This window comes from Apteryx mantelli, chromosome 2 (genome assembly GCF_036417845.1).
Source record: "Apteryx mantelli isolate bAptMan1 chromosome 2, bAptMan1.hap1, whole genome shotgun sequence".
Taxonomy (NCBI): domain Eukaryota; kingdom Metazoa; phylum Chordata; class Aves; order Apterygiformes; family Apterygidae; genus Apteryx; species Apteryx mantelli.
The window spans coordinates 63,751,359-63,771,212 of record NC_089979.1 but is presented as its reverse complement, the minus strand read 5'-3'; the positions used below and the strand labels follow the sequence as shown (position 1 = coordinate 63,771,212).

The following is a 19,854-nucleotide window of genomic DNA, read 5'->3' as shown; positions in this document are numbered from 1 at the left end:
TTAAGTAATCAACACCAATGAAAAACTCATACCAATGGAATTCTTAGAAAACATATTTTAAACACTTTATGGAGGAGACTGTTTTCTTTCCTAGGTGTAAGCATTACCTACACAATCAACTTGATCCTGTGGCATCTACCTCATAAATAATAAAGAAGTTGGGATTTTAGTAACAAAATTAAAGTAAAATTAAAGTAAAAAAGTTCTGGCCATTCTAAACTCATCTCTCAGAGACAGCATTTCAGTTTGTAAGTCCTTAGTGAAAGTCACAGACTCCAGACCTACAGGTATCTATGCTAAATCTGCTAATACAGATCACTTCTGAAGAAGGACCGTGCCTCAGCTGTCTTGCTTTGAAGCAAGAGAGATACAAGGACAGATGAAATGCTAGACCAAGGAACAGGATATGCTGAACTTGAATTATGAAGGCCCTATGAAAAGCTTTCATTCATGGAATGGGCTTTCCTTAGGCAAAGCAGACAATTGATATGTATGTTCAGCTCAGGAAATTTATCCACCACAAAGAATGGAGGGGCATAAAATGCACCACTGAGACAAAATGCACGTTTAGCTACTTCTTACCACTTTTTTTGAAGCCAAAAGCCAGACTAAAGGACCTAGAGTTTATATTCTGCTTCTTTATTATTATGTTTTTCCATTTGTTTTCGGTAATGTGCATTTTGTCCACTTGTGTCTGTGTGACCATCTTACTTACATTTATATTTTCTTTTGAATGCTTATACTTCTACTTATCTCTGAAACAGTTAACTGCATAGGTTACTCCTTCCTGCATGTCTTAATACTGATAACTTGCAATAGGTTAGTAGATCAATAACACTAGTGGTTTTCATTTGGTATATATATCCTTAATATTCAAAGGAAAAGCTTGTTCTGTCCTGCAAGGTTAACATCAACAACTTCTCATGATATGGGCAGTATTAGCTCAAATGTCTGGCTACAAAACTAATTTTTATTCATTTTGTATAACAGGCCATTTTGTCCTTGGATTAGATCTTAGCATCCAGCCGATCTATTTCATGTCACGATATTAAATGATATACATAGCTTCACATTAATGGTTATATGGTTTTAACTTTAGCTCAGATTCAAATGAAACTCAGCAACACAAAAATTAGGCTTATTTTAGTTTGAAAAAAAAAGATCTAATCAAAATATAGATTTAAGCAAGATTCTGCATACTACTAAGGACAAGATGCCTTTGTAGTTAACATTACTTTTTTCTTTTCACAAAAAAGCAAAGCTTTATTTGCTCATGTCCAGAGAAATCAAGAATCTTGGCTTCTGTTACATTATTATCTTGTTCTGGAAGCCACTCATTTAGAGAAGTGATTCCTTTAGAGATGGTTGATAAGATGATCCTAATCCATAATAACAGAAGAAGCTATTATAGACATGTAATATGACTTTAATAAAGAGAAAAAACCTTTCAGATTTGTCATGAGCATACCCAGAGTTTTCCTTCAGTAATTCACAAGATCCTAAATAGAAGGCTTACTTCTTTTGGCTTTCTTTAACTTTGAAGAGCCTTCTTCTTTCTGTAACAAGAAACAACAACAAAAAAACAGTAAAGCAAACAAAGTAGTAACACTAAGCTAACAGCTCAACTAAGACTTTTTTTTGAGTGAAATGCTTAGTTGTAAGGTATCAGAAATGGAAAATAAACACATTAATCAATGTAAATATTGTTTGAAGTGGGATAATATGTGCAATGGGTACATAATTAAAACCTAAGCTATTTTGAAAATACCCTTATAAGTACTGTCAGCCAAGACTTCCAGAAACAATTGATCAATTTTGGTGTCCAAACGTGAGATAATGATGAAGGCTTAGTTTTCAGAGAAGTGTTAACTAGTGTTCCCATGACATACAGCAGGATTCAGCACCATTATATTTTATTTTGGAAAAAGGAGGAACTAGATGAAAAAGCATTGGAGAACCCATCCCTAGCCAGTCATTAGGTAAGTCCTCCTCCTATTCCTGAGACTCCAGCGGAGTCCAGCTTCTGCAGAGCCGTGCATCCATGTCACTTGGCTCCAGCGGTGGCAACGCCACGCTGGGAGCATGGCAGGGAGATGAGGAGGACTTGCTGCCTCCTGCCACTTCTCAACAGCAGCTCCCAGGGTTCAGGCTGGTACTGGCAGCACTCACAGCCTGCCCGGAGAGGGAGAAGTGGCACAGGGTGCTTGTGATTCATGACTAGGGCAGGATAATGCCCCCTTTCCCAGCCCAGCAGTGCAAGCAGCCCAGCTACAAGCTCCATGCTGGCCCAGGTTGTGGAGCTAGCTCCATGCTCACAAGCCCTAGCACGGCTGATGTTCGTCATTCCCAGTGGCAGACAAGGGACCTTAGCACCTAACGTATATTATGGTGGAACTCTGTCTTTAGTAGTCAGACCCCAGAAGTTGGAATTTTATACTTACAGGATTTTAATTGCTTTTTTTTTTCTTGTTTGTAATACCAATTCATGACTCTACTGCTGTAGCATCCACAGTGCTGAGTCGGTAACTAGTGGCTCTGTCATAGCTCCATGAAAGGGCCCTTCCCAGCTGTGGATGGATTGGGCCAACTCAAAGGGACTGGGCCTGTCTTTCACACATCAACCCTTCTCTTCCCTGCTGCGGCCTGAGCTCTAGCATACGAGTGTGTTCCTGTAAGAGGCCCTTGGGGCTGCTGTCCTGGCCCTTTCTGAACTGCACTGGTAGCACACACTGTACGCTTTTATTACCATTAAAAGTTACAGACTTGTCTTATTTGGCTTTAAAAACGTATCAAAACAAAAAGATGACAAATGAAATTTAATGTTAAGAAATGCAAATTTAATCAAGGAATCTGAACTATGGCTACATATTCTTAAGTTCTTAAACAACAGTTAATGAATAGGTTTGACAAGGTAAGTTTATATATTGTAACATGTGACTAGGTAAAGGCACTATGCTGAACAGGGGTAATGAGACCTCAAATGGTCATGTGGCTGCTTGAGATAGAACATAAAAGGCAAGGGAACCTGGGCGAAAAGGGAGTTAAGTGTGTGCAACTTTTTTGCCTTCTGGCTCATTTTGTGGAGTTATCACACAGTATTTTCAGTTGGCTAGTGGCACAAATAATACATACATATCTATGTAAGAAAATATAATTATACTGAGCTTTGGAGACTTGACACCTGCTCTTTACTAACCTGCCTAATTTTTAGATAGTAAAAATATTAAGAATGTGGCTGTAAGGAGAAGGAGAGGGAAGATACTACTATAAAACAAATATTTTAAACATACATTTGAAATAATATTTAACATAACTGATGGATAAGGCTAATTTTATTCAGAGCAGGGTCAGTAAGATTTTATTCAGAGCAGCGTCAATAAGATTTTGTTGCTTTCCCTGCTTTAACTGGAACATACTAAAATGACAAAACATGTATTTGCCTTTTTATCTCTTAATTTAAATCCTTGTAGACCAGATTAAAGGTGGCAGCGGGGGGTGTGGTAGGGGAGGGGGTTGGGTTTGTGTGTTTTTTTTACCTGCCTTCTTCTGACACAATCTTTCTTTACAGATGCTTCCATGTTGCTGTCTTTCACTGAGTAAGTCAGTTTTGAGGTCAGTGTTTCACATGTCAGATGCTCATTCCCTTTAAAAATCTTAAAATATAAAAGTTCATACCTTCATTAGGAAAAAATCCAGCATTTTGCTACTTGTTAAAATGACTGACTTTTTCATTAATACATTTTGACTGTCAGATCTCATCAGTGCAACCCATCAATACTTAACACCAATGTGAATTATACAGATAATTTAATAGCTTCCCAAACCACGCTTCATCTTGATATCCTTATTTATCCCTGTTAGAAATTGCTGCATGTCTTGTCATTCTAATAGCTAATCTGTTTCTGTCATACAGTAATAATCTGATGCTTTTTATTTCTAGATGCTTTGGCATTTAAGAAGTAACCGAATTAAAGAACTGTACTCATGGAATAGCAAAAGATGCCCTCATAACACAAATTTGAAATCATCTACCAAATTACATTTTATAGGTGAAAACAGTGATAAGTGCAACACATTTCATTCAAGTACCCAGTCTGTGGGATATCATCCACATAAAAATTGCACTGAAATCAGTTCAGCCATTTGCTTTATTGAAATACAGTCACAGAATCATAGCAAGTTTAGGTTGTAAGGGACCTCTGGAGGTCAGCTAGTCCTAACTTCTACTCAAAGCAGAGCTACTTCAAAGTTAGATCAGATTGCTTTGGTCCTTGTCTAGTCAAATTTTGAAAATCTGCAAGGATAACAGTTCTACTGCCTCTCTGTGCAACTTGTTCCAGTGCTTAACCTCTCTCATTCTGAAGATTTTTTTTTCCTTTATGTCCAGTAGGAATTTTCCCTGTTGCAACTTGTGATTCAGTGAAATTTTGATTAAACTTGTATTTGCAAAATTTTTATGTTTGTCTAAGAGCCCTATGCCTTACAGATGCTACAGCCAGCACCACACAACTGATGAGATTTAAGATTCCTTCCAGGAGCTATTTATTAATACAGTTTTGTATGAAGACAGACAGAACACGGAAAATTCCGCCATATTACCTTTACACGAATCTCAATAAACTGGTTTAATAAAAAGTTTTAAAGAAGTGAAAACTAATTATACCACCTTAAAAAATCCCAAATAAGAATATCTATCTCAGATGACAAAGCAAATCATCATCCCTTTCAGAAAAAAAAGCAGCAGTGGCTGAAAACATTAACGCATAAGGTAGAAATTTAGAAAACTATATAGAGAATGATGGTAGAATGTGATGAAAGTCATGCTCTTTATTGCTTATTGTTTTTTAGAATATACTGAATTTGTGAAAGTCAGGGAGAATGCATGCTGTTATTTACCATACCTGCTCACTGCTAACTTTTGAATGACAACTGGTTGTCTTAGTGATACAGTCTTTGGAATGGCATGATTCTTGATGTTCCTCATTTTTGTCTATGCACATGATATCATGTAAGATGGATTTGTGAATATTTAACCCTGCTCCTTCATTTGATCTCTTTATTTGTTGCTGTGATAAACCAGAATTTGTCATTTCGTTGTCTAATTTACAAATCTGCAATTGTACTTTCTTTGACTTGTGTTGTTTCTCAAGAACCTGCGTGGTGTTTTGACTTGTAAACTTTTTACCCCTTCTCATACTGGAAGTAAGAGCTGCACATGTATTCAGACTCACATTGATGTTCGATTTCTGAAGCACTGACCTAGCATTCTTAGGTAATGAAGGAGAATTTGTCTTACTGCGATTGTCTTCACTTGAATTCTCACCTGAAGCGGAGTTATCAGAATAATCAGATTTAGTCCTTTGTCCACCAGACTCTGTTTTCCACTGAAATACAGATATACCATGCTTTACATATGTTTTCTCTGTTATTATCTGAAGTACACTGTTGTGAGTATGATTTTTGACTGGCACATTTTGAACAGGTTTGTAAACCTGAGTTATGCTGGACTTGCACACTGTCAGCATAGATGATGAAGCATCCATAATTTTTATTGGTGAATGTCTTCCAGGATTTTCTCTTTTCTTCCCATCAGTCTGTCTTGTGTTTTTTCCATTCATTTGCATCAACTTTCCTTTGAAAATAGGTATAATTTTGTTAACATTTTTTCTTTGGGAGTCAAAGGCTGAACTCTGAGGCCTTCCTAAAGATTTTGGAGAGTGAACTGGTAAGTCGGATACTCCTGGTATTTGCCTGTTATTCACTGATTTCTGTGCTGCTTCAGTGCTAACCTTTCCTGTACCTTTACTGCTACTCGAAAAAGTATGTGTTTTTGGCTCGTTGATCAAATGCTCCATCCAGTGGCTGTTTTCCATACTGCATGATGAAGAAATTCTAGGCAAAGTCTCTTTCCTTGGAGGAGCCTGGATTAGAGATGCTGCACAAACCACCTCACCAGCCAATTTCATAGGCTTAGATTTTATTTCCTGCAATACAACAATAGTTGCCAAATTGAATGAGCTGGATTTAAATATCTCATAGTGCCACCTAATGCATCACTATATGGTATATACCCGGTATTCATCACAATACAAACCATACAGTTTCCTGCTTTGAAAGAGAATGATCTATATCTTTAAACAATATTTTGTGGTCACTATCAGTGAATTTTGCCTTCTCCTCCCCCAGTTCTTTGTTCATAAACTACACAGGGAATATCATATTTCTCAGCAGAAGGGAAGACGTAAATTATAGTCATTATCTTGGTTTAGTGCTTTCCAATTTGGTATTGCCTAGCACTTTTAGGGGGTCTGCAGAGAGTTGTCTGACTACTATCCTTGTCTTTTATGACTTCTAAGAGCATCTGTAGTCTAAGCAAAAGACAGTCTCGGTGTCTTTAAAAACTGCAGAAGACAAGGAGGAGCCCTTCTAGCTTTGATCACTGAAGTGACATAAACAGGAACTGTGCTCTGAAAGAGGATTATAGTATTTTAGAATCTGCAGTTTCTGTCATTATTCTTTTTTTTCAGAATTAATTACTTCATTTTTTTCTTTCAAACACGACTAATAAAGAAATTTCAGTTTCAGCCTTTTTTGCAATCTCAGATGAAAGGAGCTGAGATCACTCTCCTCCTTTCCATCACTTGCCACAAAGTAAAACTTACAGCCTGAGTGTTTTTAAATGCCTAAGTCCACACAATTTTATCCTTTTGCAGTTTATTTTTTAGAAATAAATTGCACAAAAATTATTATTATGGAAGAGGTGAGAGAAAATTCTGGAAACAACTGTAAATAAGGACGGTGGAACTGCATATATTGATAGCAAGTAATTAATATTACTTAAAATTTTTGTATATACTTGTGCAAACAAGAATATAAAAATGTAAATAGTAATATAATATTAAACTACGCATTTAATTAAAGGTTAGAATATTAATAGTTGTTTGTTGTGAAAAGGATACTATTATGCTCTTGCTGTGTTCTGAATATGATAAAGACCACGTCATACCATGAACAAATGTACATGTCATTAATACGTATACAAAAGACTTTACACGTACTAGAGCTCTGGACAGTTCCTGCGTAGCATAAAGTGCTTTACTTGTCAGCTTTACTGGAAATCCACACAGATATGAAAGATTAGACTTCACATCAGAAAGAAAAGAGTTCAACACACTTTCTAAGTTTACTCTGGGGAAGTACTGCACTGGCTGACTTCGAATGCAACTTAAAGGGTACCTGAATAAGTGTTCAGGGTACATAACAAGGTTCTTTACATTTCTATAACTTTGAATCATCTTCTTTGGAAGAAAGCATGAATATGTTTAAAGCTTTTTCAAAAAGCTAAACAAAAGCACTTACTTTCTTAAAGGAACAAAGCTTTAGAAGCTAGAGGACTTTAGTATGTTTATACCATGCTAATCTAGCCTTGCTCAATTTAAGTATTCTCTAGTCTAGTCTTTCCTAGCAGGAAAATTCCCTTTAAAATGAATCTTTTTAAACCATTTTTTTACTGAAACAACACATAGCATTAATTTAATTCTTCCTTTTAGGTCACTGTTTAGAATGGCATTACTGTGTTTACAGAAGTTATGAGGCAAAGCAATCTATTTGACTTAAGATTACTCAATACAAAGACAAAGAGACTCAACTAAATATTTTGTTCCAATTTGCCTAGTGAAACAATTCCACTGACTTTTATGAAATTATGCAAGAAGTAAATGTAGCACATTCAAAGATGAAAATTTAGATCTTAGCTAGAGGAGTAGTGAAGGAGATGTAACAAAAATATACACAAAGGATATGTAAAAAGTCTTTCCCCTATTGGCTTGAAGTAAACACTGCAGTATGTTTTTGTCTCTTCAGAATTCTCTGGAAGAATATATCCATACTAAAAAAAAAACCAGACAAATATTTATTAATAATACAAATTCAACAAATAAAAAGATGGAGGGAAAATTTAAAAAATAGCATATTCTTTCTTACCAGATTCTTCCAGTGCATCTGAAAGTCTTTATATGAATGAAAAGGAGATTCTGGAGGAATTATGTGGCTGATGCTTATGATCTGACCCATTTTCATGCTGCGCATGGATAAATAAAAGATAGTTAGAAAGGATGTCATATAACACAGTTGAAAATACACTGTACTTTTGAAAAAAAAAAGTTAATCTCATTTTTGGCACTGAAAATATTTATGGATTATTGTTATGTTTTGAGGACTATTATCTTTAGCTCATGCGTTTAGGACAAGTATCCGTAATGACAGAACAACAGCAATGTTCATATTTTTCCTGAAATATGGAAAAGAGTTTGGCATCTACAAGTTTGATTTCTTCTTGTCTGTTATACCATTACAGTGAGTATAGAACAGGAGGAAAAATATTGTTACTTTTATGTTGCTGTGATAAAAATCATTGGTGAAAACAGAGGTAGTTTCTGGCAAAAGGGGAAATATTTTTCTTTCAATAGACACTTTCTGCTAAAATTATATTTAAGAAAAAGCTCTTACATATCACAAAGTAGCAGATTACTAAAATCAAAATAATATTTAAATGTCAAATTTTTCATTTACTGATTATTTTTTCTTTCTCCTTTTCTATAACACTGAGACAATAAAAGTAAAGTGGCTTCCTGAAGGTAAAACAGACTATAAAACAGAACTGCTTTTATCACTAGTATCAGATTCACAATTTGCATAGCAAATATTCCAGGAAATCTTTGTTTCTGCTGGAATTTAAACAAATTCCTACCTTGGCAAAACATAGCACCAGTTACTTAAAATGGAATGTCTGTGAATAATTGTGTTTTCATTGTTGTCAAATATCTTTAAGATGTTTCCTGAAATATCAAACTCTCCCAGCTTAAAACAGAAAACAAAGTTATTTGTAAATATTTCTGTAACAGTACAAAATAAAAATGTGCAAAAATAATTATGTGTATCAAAATACACCAAAGGTCTTACATTATTATTCATTTATCAGCTCTCATGAACTGCTTGTTTCAGAAGCGTATTATCTCCACGGTTAGAGCCTACACTTCCAAAAGGTATGTAAGTCAAAAGGTTTAAAGGTTATTTAAATCAGTGAGATTTAAATTTTATTTAAAGTGCTTTGATATGTAAGGGCACAGAAGGAATTTCTCAGACTACAAGCTCTCTCACTTCCCTGCAGATTTTTTTAAATTCAATTCAGAAACTCATGTTTGACAACCTAGTTGCTACATATACCAACTTACCTAATCAAGTGCAAAGTCTCCAGCAACAGTATTAACAAGACATACACCTTTACCCCATGAGCGGGTCAAGAAACACCATACATTTTCACAAAGGAAATGTTTGACTGTAGCAGCCAAACACTTAGATTTGAGAAACGTTTTCTCTCTCCATGGTCTGTCATGGTTTGCATTAATTCACTGGCAGGAAAATCTTGCCATTTCTATTTTAGAAAAGTAGAAAGGCATGAATATTAAAATGATCAAACTGGTAAAGAAACCACATTGTGATCACTTCTATCATTGCTTTGTGTACTTTTGGAATTTGATTCATAAAGATATCTTTAATATTTATGCTGTCCAGTTAAATCAAAGAGGAAATCCTGTTCTTCTCTTTTAAAGAAGAAGAGTTCAGATCAGAAATACTTATTTTGGAAGAAACCAGCAAGCCTGACAAATATGCCCTCTATGTATAAACATATTTGGCAAAGGCGACATGGCTGTCAGGAAAGATGGTTATTTTTTAATCCTAACCATGATTTCTTAAAGCATTTACTAATTATTCTCAAAAGTAGCATAGTCCAGCTTGTTCCCATATTTTGAAAGCTGCACAGAAAACGGAGAAGATTCCAGAAAAATGATATGCAGAGGTCTTATATGCAGTGCTGATAACTTGATCTGTAGCTTCACATTTGTTACTCAAAGCTGTCTATCCATTAAAGTGAGACTACGAATGCCTTCTAGAGAACACTGCTAGAAGGAAACCTATAAGCATAAACGCACCTCAACATTATAATCAGATAGTATTTTTCCAAAGGTCTCCTAATTAGTCTATAATCTCAGTTTTACAGAGATGAGTTTGGTAGCTTGCTAGAATGCATCAATAGGCATATAATATGGAATGTTACACACTTAGAACAGATGCATATAGTCAACTAATACAATTACTGTCTTAATACAACCAAAATAAGCACTTTATCCCCACCACATTAATTAAAGTCATCTGAGAGAATAGCAAATAAAGATAAGTAGGACAAATAAAGTTGTAGAAAGTATAACTGTTATATACCTCAGGGAGTGGCAGATGGACTGAGCAAGCCTCCACGCTGATGCAAAGCTGTGTCTCTGATACATTGAGGTCTATAACTGAAGTAAAAACAAAGCCCAAAGCAGTGTGTATCTGTAGTCCATTTGTTAAGCAAAAAGATAAACCAAAAGTTTATTTAAAATAATTTTTCATTGAAGTGCTGAGTTTGGAAATCAATAGGTAAGACTCTCTCAGCACGAAAATAGAAATTAATTGCATTTTAGCTGTGAAAATAATGAAGTATCATCCATACAGTAGACTGCCCTAATAACTAATGGCTGTCCATGCAACTGGATGCTTGATACTCATATCCTGGATACACAAATACCCATTTTCAAAGCAAATGTATTTAATACAAATATAAGCATTGGCTGTATTGGCTCATCTAGCCCAGTACTGCACATCTAGTAGTGGTCAATAAGAAAGGCCCCAAGACCAAGGCAAGCATTTATTGACACCTCTCTAGAATATTTAGGCAGCCCTGAGCAAGCACAGGGACTGAATGTATTATATTCCTGAATATATGTCCCTATTGCAAATTTAGGTTCCAATATCTGAAAATGTAATCCTTAGTTTTTTCATTTTTTGCAATAACTAAACAGCATGCTCTGTGACTTAACTTTTGCAAAGGGCAAACTTAATGCATACAGCATAGTCACTTTAGCTCAGTTTCCTACCTAATATTATGAAACTTCCACATCTCTTGCAAGAGTCTTAATTTTAGGCAAGTGCATTTAAATGTAATAATCGTAACTTTTTGATATTAAATTTCAATCTATGGTCATAGAGCAAAATTAATAGTAGACAAATTACCTTTTTCTGTGGGTAACTTTTCAAGGGTGCAGTTGAGTTGACAACTATTACATATAAAGAAACATCTGCCATCAAGTGTATTTTGACTGAGATTATTTCAGAATGAAAAATGAAAAGACAAGACCATGGCAGTATCTAGCTCATGAGAACACATAATTATACCTTGCTCAAACAAGTTTACAATTAACAGAATATTGTACTTACCAACAGCATTTTGCCTTCCTGAATGAGACAAAAAATCCTTCCCTTAATAAATAAAATAAGTAAACATTATTTTGTAAAACATATGCCCAATGTCTTTATGCAAACAAAATGGAGAGATCGCATAGTTTCTTTTGTGTGTATCAGGACTGCTGTAAAGTTTGTTTCATATAAAAAGAGAAAGAACCCTCTATCAATTAACTTTTCATTAAATCATTAACATAAAATGGAAGAAAGAAAAACTATTTACATGTCATTTTTCTCCCAGTAAGGAATATGCACATGGAATTAATTTTAACTAACAGTTAATAAATTTCTAAGGCTTAAAAGCAAACTTGTATAGTATTACTATATATTTTACCATCTATCATTAAAAGCTGATAGACTGTAAGTGACTCTAGCACCACTACGTGTATTTTACATGAACACTTTTAAATCTTACCGGTATGACAAAAACTGAGAACAGTATTATTACTGTGTTCAGCTGAAGAAACTGACAGTATCTAAGAAAGAACTGAGGGTGTGAAGGTACTCTTTAGCACTCTTTACACAGACTGATAGAAATCTAACCTTTACTTTTTCTCAACACTTACTCTGGTTCTATTTTCAAAGAATTCCTCAGGGGAACATTTCCATCTGCCTATCTGCTTCCCAACTGCTTGTCCCTTGTACTGCTCATTTTATTCCCTTTTAGCTATATAGTTGCAACTGATTGTGTAGATGTGCTGTAAAAGAAACCTGTCAAATGTTCCAAGATGAAAATAACCCTTCAAATAAAGAGAGCCAGAGACTCTAAAGCTGGTCTCTTTGCCACTGAAAGCAGAATCCCATGCCTCATATTAGCTGGCTCAGCAAGTCCTTAAGATTATTGAAAGCCTGTATCAACTTTCTGTGAGAGTTATGCCAAATACAATTAGAGGAAGAAGCAAAACCTCTTCAACTCTCTCTTTGCTTAGCAGGTCTATTCAGCTTTAGCTGTTTTGCCCAGCTTTAGCAACATATATGGTTAGACAGCCTGCAAGTCCCAGGGGGACACTGTTGTTAGCCAATGTCTGGTTCAGTGAAGTCAATTTTGTATCAGCTGCCAATCTAGCTCTTTACTTTTAGCTGCTATTCCTGAATAAGTTGATTTCATTTCAGAGAGCTATATATTTTGAAGATACTGAAAAACAGCTATTTGTATAAAATAATCTGTTAATATTGTGACTAGGAATAATACAACAAAATATACATTTTTCTCTATATTTGGAATGGACTACAAAACTACTTTACTTAATAAGGAAACTACACCATAGTTATCTGAAACACATCTATTTTTCCATACTTTGGTAAGTCACGATTGTCCTACATAGCAAGTAGTAGAGTGATGTCAGGTAAAGTAAATACCATCTAGTAAGACTGAGCTTGGTAGAATGAAATTTGGTCCGACAGGTCCTTCCTTCTTTTCAATAATAAAGAACTGAAAATCAAATGGTTGATCCCTGACCCAGGTGAGTAAAATACCTTGCACCAAAAGATGACCGGCCTTGTTCCATCTGGGTGCAAGTCTGGCTATAAGTGTGTAGGAGAGACAGGTTTGGAGAATGGCTGGACTAACTCTTTGTGGTGTTTCCAGCTAAAAATATCAGTGAAAAAAGAAGAAGAATAGTAATCATTTATTGGACTTTTAAAAGGCTTCAGTCAACCTTTTATCAAAGATACTATTACTGTATTTTGGAGCCAAATCCTAGCAAATGTTAACATCTTTACTTTTCATCTTCTTACCTACAGCAGGAAGTTAGCTCTGTAGCTCAAATATTGAGGCAGGCATTTAGATTTTTATGGGTCATCAATGTAAAGTGCACCACAATTCCTTTAATGTTTTCACAGGGCTGATAATGGACTTGAGGAAAAGATGAATTGAACTACATGGAGTACTTTACTAGATGCGCATCTCTTTCCAGACAATAGCCATGACACCCAAAATTTACAAATATTAGCTCTGCTGTCAAACTCAAGATTAGAGATGTTCTCTCGTGATCACAAAAACATTTGATAAATGTGTCTCTCTTCATCTAATAGTACTACTTGCCTGCGATATATTTGACTCTGACCTGCATATCATTCAGTTGATAATTAGCATTAGTCAAAAAATCAACCAATTAAAATAGGTTAAAAGAGTTAACTAATACACCATCAGGAGGATATTTCTAATGAGATCCTGCAAGGATCTGCTTACAGCTCATGGTTATTTGGTATATTTGTTACTAATTTGCTGGAGTGGGAAAATCTAATGATGACAGGTCAGTTACACATATCAATATAAAGTGGTTTTGTAAGGTTAGCATACATGAACAGTGTATGCTTTCCAAAAACAAATACTCATTTATGTGTCAGGGAACAAGAAAAAATACATCCCACTGACTGTGCAAATAAATCAGTAGAGCTACTGGCTGCGATTACAATAAGGCTTTTGACTTAGCAATTTTAGTACATCCATACATACGTTCATAAAAACACAAACATTGCATAATAGAATGCAGAAAAACATATGCATAATACTCAGTCTAAAAATATATCAGCTGTTAAGCTCATGGGTTCCATTTCTTCTCTACATTTTTGTTTTGTTTCTCTGAGACAATTCTATACAGGTTGGATATAGCACCAACATGAATGAGGACACAGTTCAGCTGTCTGAGCATCCCCATCGTGGGACCTCTAAGACATGTAAACACAGAATCATGACAAAGGCAGAGCTACAGGTTTTCGGCCCAAATGGCAGGTCTGTCTTCACCTTTAGGTCAAATACTAATGCCCCCTGGAAAGGACGAGGACTCCCTTGCAGCAGACGATTCTACTGAAATTGCTCAGGAAATTCTTTTTTAAACTTTTGTCTCTGATAAAGTATCCTTATTATAACCAGATTTGCAAATCACATTTTGGCTAGGGGACAGATGCTTTTTACTTTGAAACCCTGGCTCCTGTAGTGCAAATTGCAAGAAAAGAAACAATTTTCAATACTCATCTTTGGCAACAGCAACTGCAGATAAGCATAATAATCTTAAAAATTGTGACATCTTTCAGCACTTACGGTAGCTCCTTGTTTCTCTATATATGCTTGACATATTCCAGTTTTGTAAAAAGCTATCTAAAAAAGAAACAAGTCTTCAAGTGTCTGACATTAAAGGGATATTTTAGCAAATCATAAATTAAGTCTGGCCCATCAGTATCTTTGCCTTAGAAAAACACATTTGGGAATAGTTACAGTAAATACCATATCCTGTATTTTAAAGGAGAATGGTAACTAACACGAGTTGTGTATTTATCTTAGTGTAATCTGATTTCCAGCTAAAGATACATTACCAAGCAAGCAAAAGACCGCCTAGAATGTAAAGGCAGAAGCCTGACCCTGCTGCAGCCATTGTGAATTGCGTGGCGTCTTACCAACTGAGTCCATTCAGTTCCACAAAAGATTCAGCATCTGAAAAGGCCACTTCACCAAAATAATAGAAGACATAAGCTGTCATCTACATTACTAATGCATGTATATAAAAGCTTGCTTTAAATAATACAATTTTACTTATACTTGGTCCTCAAACAAAACATTTAAAAAAAAAAAGTATTTAGATATGTAACTGCATACATTTATTTACACAGTGATTACTGACCGCCATTACAACTGAAATTTGATTTAGTGTTCCAATGACAGGTGCAGAAAGGATGTCTTGTTGCATAAATAATAATTGTCTATAAAGAAAAAAAGTTTGAAAAAATTCAGAAATAATTTTCTGTACTTGACTTTCTCAGCTTACATTATTTTCTTTACCATTTACAAACATAATACATTACATTTTTTATCAGTTTCCAGTGGTTCAGTATACTATGTTGGTGTAGCCCAGGTTACTTTGCTTTTAACCCACCCACAGTGGTCTAAGACAAAGACTGCAGGTCTTTGACAAATGAATAAAATATCCCAACGGTTGTTCCTTTTGGTAGAATTTCTCATTTCTTCCCCTTCCTAGTAAAGAGAATGGCATAATGCTTGGTGTGCATTAAGGAATGTACATATGCTGTATGAGTATTCTCTTCACTCAGTCTCAACCTCCATAAAGCAATGCAGTAGCTCAGAAAATATACCTAAAGTATTCCAGCTTTTTATGTGATCATAGATTAATTCTAACTATTTATTAATTCCAGTTTGGAGGTCTTGTTAGTTTTACCAGATCACATTTAAAAAATAATGAAAAAGAGTTTTTTTCAATAGTGAGCCAAAAAATAAGTTCACGCAATTATACAGTGTTTACTGCTATTACAAATTCTGCTGATTTTATTACAATTAACTACTAGTACTGCTAATAAAATCCTTGAATACTATCACCAATAGCTTCTGAAAATAATAGCCCTCAAAATTCTTTACCTGCAAATCTTTATCTGTGTATTCCTTATCTCAATTTCTGGCAACTGGGAACTCAGGGTTACTGTAATGGCACAGAGTTTTTGTAGCTCAGGCAGACTGACAAAGAACAGAGACTGGTGTCTAGTGTCATTCATGTTCTATTGTTGATTGTCCCTAAACAGCAGCTTGACCCTAAAAGAAAAATTTTATTTCGTTATTATAAGCCAGGTATTTGTTTGGAGAACTTTATAAGTATATGACATCAGGCAAACCATTCATCAGTTAATTGTCTTCTGATTAAGATTACGTAGGCAATGTAACGTAATTCAGTCAACTATAACAGACAATTAAACATACTTAAACATGCCCCCTTCCCAGTGTCAACAGAAAATTTGTGCACTCCCTGATTAAATCCACCTCCCTTTTCAAGCCGTAGGTGAACACTGTATTCCAACCTATGTAGAACTGAATTCCTTCTTATGTTGTTGTACTCCAAGCTGTAGTAATCCAGAATCACATTAAGCTATATCACTAATAATGATCACAGACCATTTGTTCTCCCATTCTTGCTCCCAAAGGAGAAGTGTATGAAGAATAGCATTTTGTTTGGGTGCGAGTTTTTAACAGATACACTGCTACACATTTATCAAAACATCAAGAAAACATACCTGGCATTTGGAATGTGGTTAAGTGTATAGTGGTTCTAACAAAACTCTCTTTCTCACACAATTATTGACTATATTTCCAGTTCAAGAGCATGAGGCAGTTTTGGGCTCAGGCCACTATTATTATCTTGAAGTGCACAAGATCTGATATCTCATGAGAAGTTAGTATACAGAGTACACGCATGTTCATTGCCATAACACTGAGCAGACCTGCTGCAACTCCTCCGTAGCGTTTGGAATTCCCTAAACACACCAAATAAAGCTCAGGCTCAAAACGTGACCCTTTTATTCCTTCTTGCCGTTTTTCGCGCACTGAGAGTAAGGGACCAGATACTGTGAACTATTATCATTCCATAAAGATTCACACTGTTATAACTGCACTGTGACTATTTCAGGATTATACACAGGCCAGAGATGGGAATCTATTTCTTTCCATGGATTTGGTTTTTCAAACACCTTTGGTGGGTCACACCTTATCAGTGTTATCCAACAGCACTAACACATTTCATGTGAGTGCTAGTAATACGAAGTTATGGCCCATTGGCTGTATGACTGTTGTATGCCCTTATATATTGCAGCATAGGCCAGGCACAATGTAAAGGAACTGGAATATTTATGACACAAAAAAGAACAGCTAAAATGTCATTATTCAGAGAAAATACATCCCTTTACTACAGCAGCTTTCTCAATGAATCAGTGTTCCAAAGTTAAGTAGGAAGTCTGCTTTTTATCCAAACCCAGACACAAGCACTGCACAAAAAAAAAGAGCTGTTATAATAGTTCTCCCCCTGCAAATCCTCAAAAAACTTTTTTGAACTGGCCTTACCAGGAACAATCAAGAAAGTAATAAATATAAAGCAATTTGCTTTGCAAATGTTGTGAAGTCACCAGGTGAAGTGACCTGATAGAGCAATTCTGTAAATCATGACCAAAATGATGATCCAGAAACATTTTTGAGGAACAATGCCAAAGACAACTTTGCTGTTCCGATTTTGCTTTCCCTTGCTTATTGTGTAATACGTTTAAGAGCTTAAATAACCTCAGTCACATGCTAGAAAACCACAATATCAGTGTTTTCTAACTGCAATTTTAAAGAAAATTATGTTTGTTTCTTTGTTTTTCATCCTTAAAGGATGCATTTCAAATTTTTTTCTACTCATGAGGAGTAGATTTTTTAAAACGCCTTCAAGATTATCACTTCATCAGAAAATTCCAGCAGCTATAGCTTTCAGGAAAAGACCATTTTAAAAGAATGAGACAAAAATGTTGTTAGTTTGTGAACACAGAAAAGTAAGGGCCAGGTCCTCAGCTTTCATAATGTTTAAAAGAATCCCAAATGGCCAACTGGGGACTTCTGTGGTAAAGATGTTGTAAAACACATGCTGTGATGTTCCAGTGATCTGCTTGCTGGTTGAGGACAACTCCCCTCTGGGAACCACTCACTGGATTCAGTTAAGTTAGATCTTGCCAGTGATCATAAAAGCTAATGGGACAGAGTGCTTGTACCTTCAGGGGAGGAAAAAAAAAGAGAGAAGTAACAGTTAATGTAGATTTATCAAGTTTAAATCACATCACATAACGCAATTCCCTTCTTTACAGGTAGCAGACCTTACGGGTGCGAGAGAAATTACATTTTTAGAGGCTGATAATCACAACATTTGTATAGGAAAGCATGATCTGGAAAACGTTATAGAATGGCTGCCAAACTGAACAAGATTTTAGTCAGAGAATGCTTCTCGTTGCTTTTCAGTCAAAACAGAGGGTAAATCACAGCGTTTGGAGGTGGTATTTGGTATTTTCATAATGGCCTGGACAAGGGAATAAAGAGCCTCCTTATTAAAACTGGAAACGACTGGAAAGTGGTGAGAGACTACGGGCACACTTCCCATTAGGATGACTGTAATAAATTGGAGACAGGATCTGAAAAACAGTGCAGCTATTCAGTGAGGAAATAGGGAGTTGTCCTGTTTTGCTGTACACAGCGAGCTAAGTGTCAGCTTAGGGAAAGGGATTTGGGTTACGATAGGTCGCACACCGTAATTTTTAACTCCCTCAGGTAACCACCTCCCCCCCAACCCCTGATCGTACAGGAATGTATAGGCAGGAGCCTTGCCAACAAGGTACCCGAGGCACCGCAGCCGCCGGCGAGCCTCAGCGGCGGTGGGAGCACGGCGGGGCCGCGCCGAGGCTGCCGGCGGCGGGGGGCGGTGCTGCCCCGCAGGGACGCGGCGCCACCCCTCCTCCCGCCCCCCGCTTCCCGCCTCCCGCCTGAGGAGCCGCCGCGGCCGCGCTGCAGCGCCGCGCGCCGCCAGGCAGCAGGGAGGCAGGGCAGGAAAGGGCAGGGCGCGCCCCTTGAGCGGCGGCGGTCAGCTGCCTGCAGCCTGCCTCCTCGCGGGCACGCAGCGCTCGTTGCAGCGGCGGGGGTTACAAGGAGGTGCGAGTTAATTCCGTTTGCACCGCGTCCCAGCTGCTGTGAGTCGCCGAAAAGTGGAAGATCGTGGTAAGAGTAACACTGTGTCTTTGGTGGAAAGCTGCTTGTTTTGCCTGAAAGGAAACGTGGGAGATGACGTGACTGATATTCACCATGCTTAACAGCAGGCAATCAGCATGTGTGGAAAAATCCTGTACAATAATAGCCACATTTTTTCCATATGTAACATCTGCTTATTCTTAACGTTAAAACGTTTTCATAGCAAAGAGACAGCCAGGCAACGCGCAGCCCTTTGCATAATTAGGGCGTTAGTATGATTTATTGTAACCTGTGACTTCAGAGAAAGTACATTTATTTTGTAATTGAAGTTATGTTGTAAGTAAATAATCAGCTTATCACCACGTTATCCTTAATTCACCATAGTTAAACGTACCTGCAATGGTGCAAGAGCCAACTGCTGCCAAAGGTAAAGAGCTCTAAAGGTAAATGCAGCTCAGCGGAATGAGTGCACCTCCCCTCAAACACACTTCACCCGCTTTGAGAGAAGAAGCTTTATAAGTACAGACCATTTCAGAGCCAGGTGACAACCTGAAAGGCAGCCTAGGATACTGCATATTATGTTTCCCACTGGTAAGCTGCATAGTAGCAAAACAAGTTGGAGCATTTAGACCCCAAATCTCGTCTGGAGTTCAAAACCACGAGCGCTTTTTGTTATTTCAGTGAAGCATTTATGCAGGCAGTTCAGGTTGGCTACAGAGATTATTTTAAGGGCTGGATGAGGGTCATATACCATGGATCTAACGACAGCACGATCGACAACCCGGTTTTATCGATCGCAAGCCCGAGCGATTGAAACCCGACTAAAGGTGCTGTTAGGTAACTTGTGTCACTGCCTGCCCATCGGTGAATACACTGCCCGTTCTTGAGCGGCCTCCTCCAGCGCGTTAAGGACCACGCTATGAACGTAGTTATTTCAGAGCCGCCGAGCAACGGGTGCTGGCGGGGAGAGCCCGCAGCTCCGCGGGAGCGGGGTGCAGCAGGACGCGGGGCGAGCCCCGCCCACCCGCAGCCTT

General features: G+C 37.0%; 1 protein-coding gene across 1 annotated transcript; it reads right to left on the bottom strand.

Moving 5' to 3' along the window:
- Positions 1-1,499: 1,499 nt before the first annotated feature.
- C2H18orf63 (chromosome 2 C18orf63 homolog) lies at positions 1,500-15,840 on the bottom strand. The gene is made up of 13 exons (XM_067292364.1): positions 15,707-15,840; positions 14,958-15,036; positions 14,381-14,437; positions 12,814-12,925; positions 11,314-11,355; positions 10,279-10,355; positions 8,750-8,859; positions 7,984-8,080; positions 7,794-7,888; positions 7,059-7,236; positions 4,902-5,984; positions 3,537-3,653; positions 1,500-1,556 (listed from the first exon to the last, which is right to left on the bottom strand). The coding sequence occupies exons 1-13, from the start codon at positions 15,838-15,840 to the stop codon at positions 1,500-1,502; spliced, it is 2,238 nt and encodes a 745-aa protein (XP_067148465.1).
- Positions 15,841-19,854: the final 4,014 nt, after the last annotated feature.

What these genes read in the sequence shown, in the direction of transcription:
- C2H18orf63 (XM_067292364.1), bottom strand. Translation starts at nt 15,840, where the DNA reads ATGAATGACACTAGACACCAGTCTCTGTTCTTTGTCAGTCTGCCTGAG. An exon ending in AGATGCACTGGAAGAATCTG is followed by an intron (nt 7,889 to 7,983) that starts GTAAGAAAGAAT and finishes TTTTTTTTTTAG; the next exon opens with TATGGATATATTCTTCCAGA. An exon ending in CAAAAGTTAGCAGTGAGCAG is followed by an intron (nt 3,654 to 4,901) that starts GTATGGTAAATA and finishes TTATATTTTAAG; the next exon opens with ATTTTTAAAGGGAATGAGCA.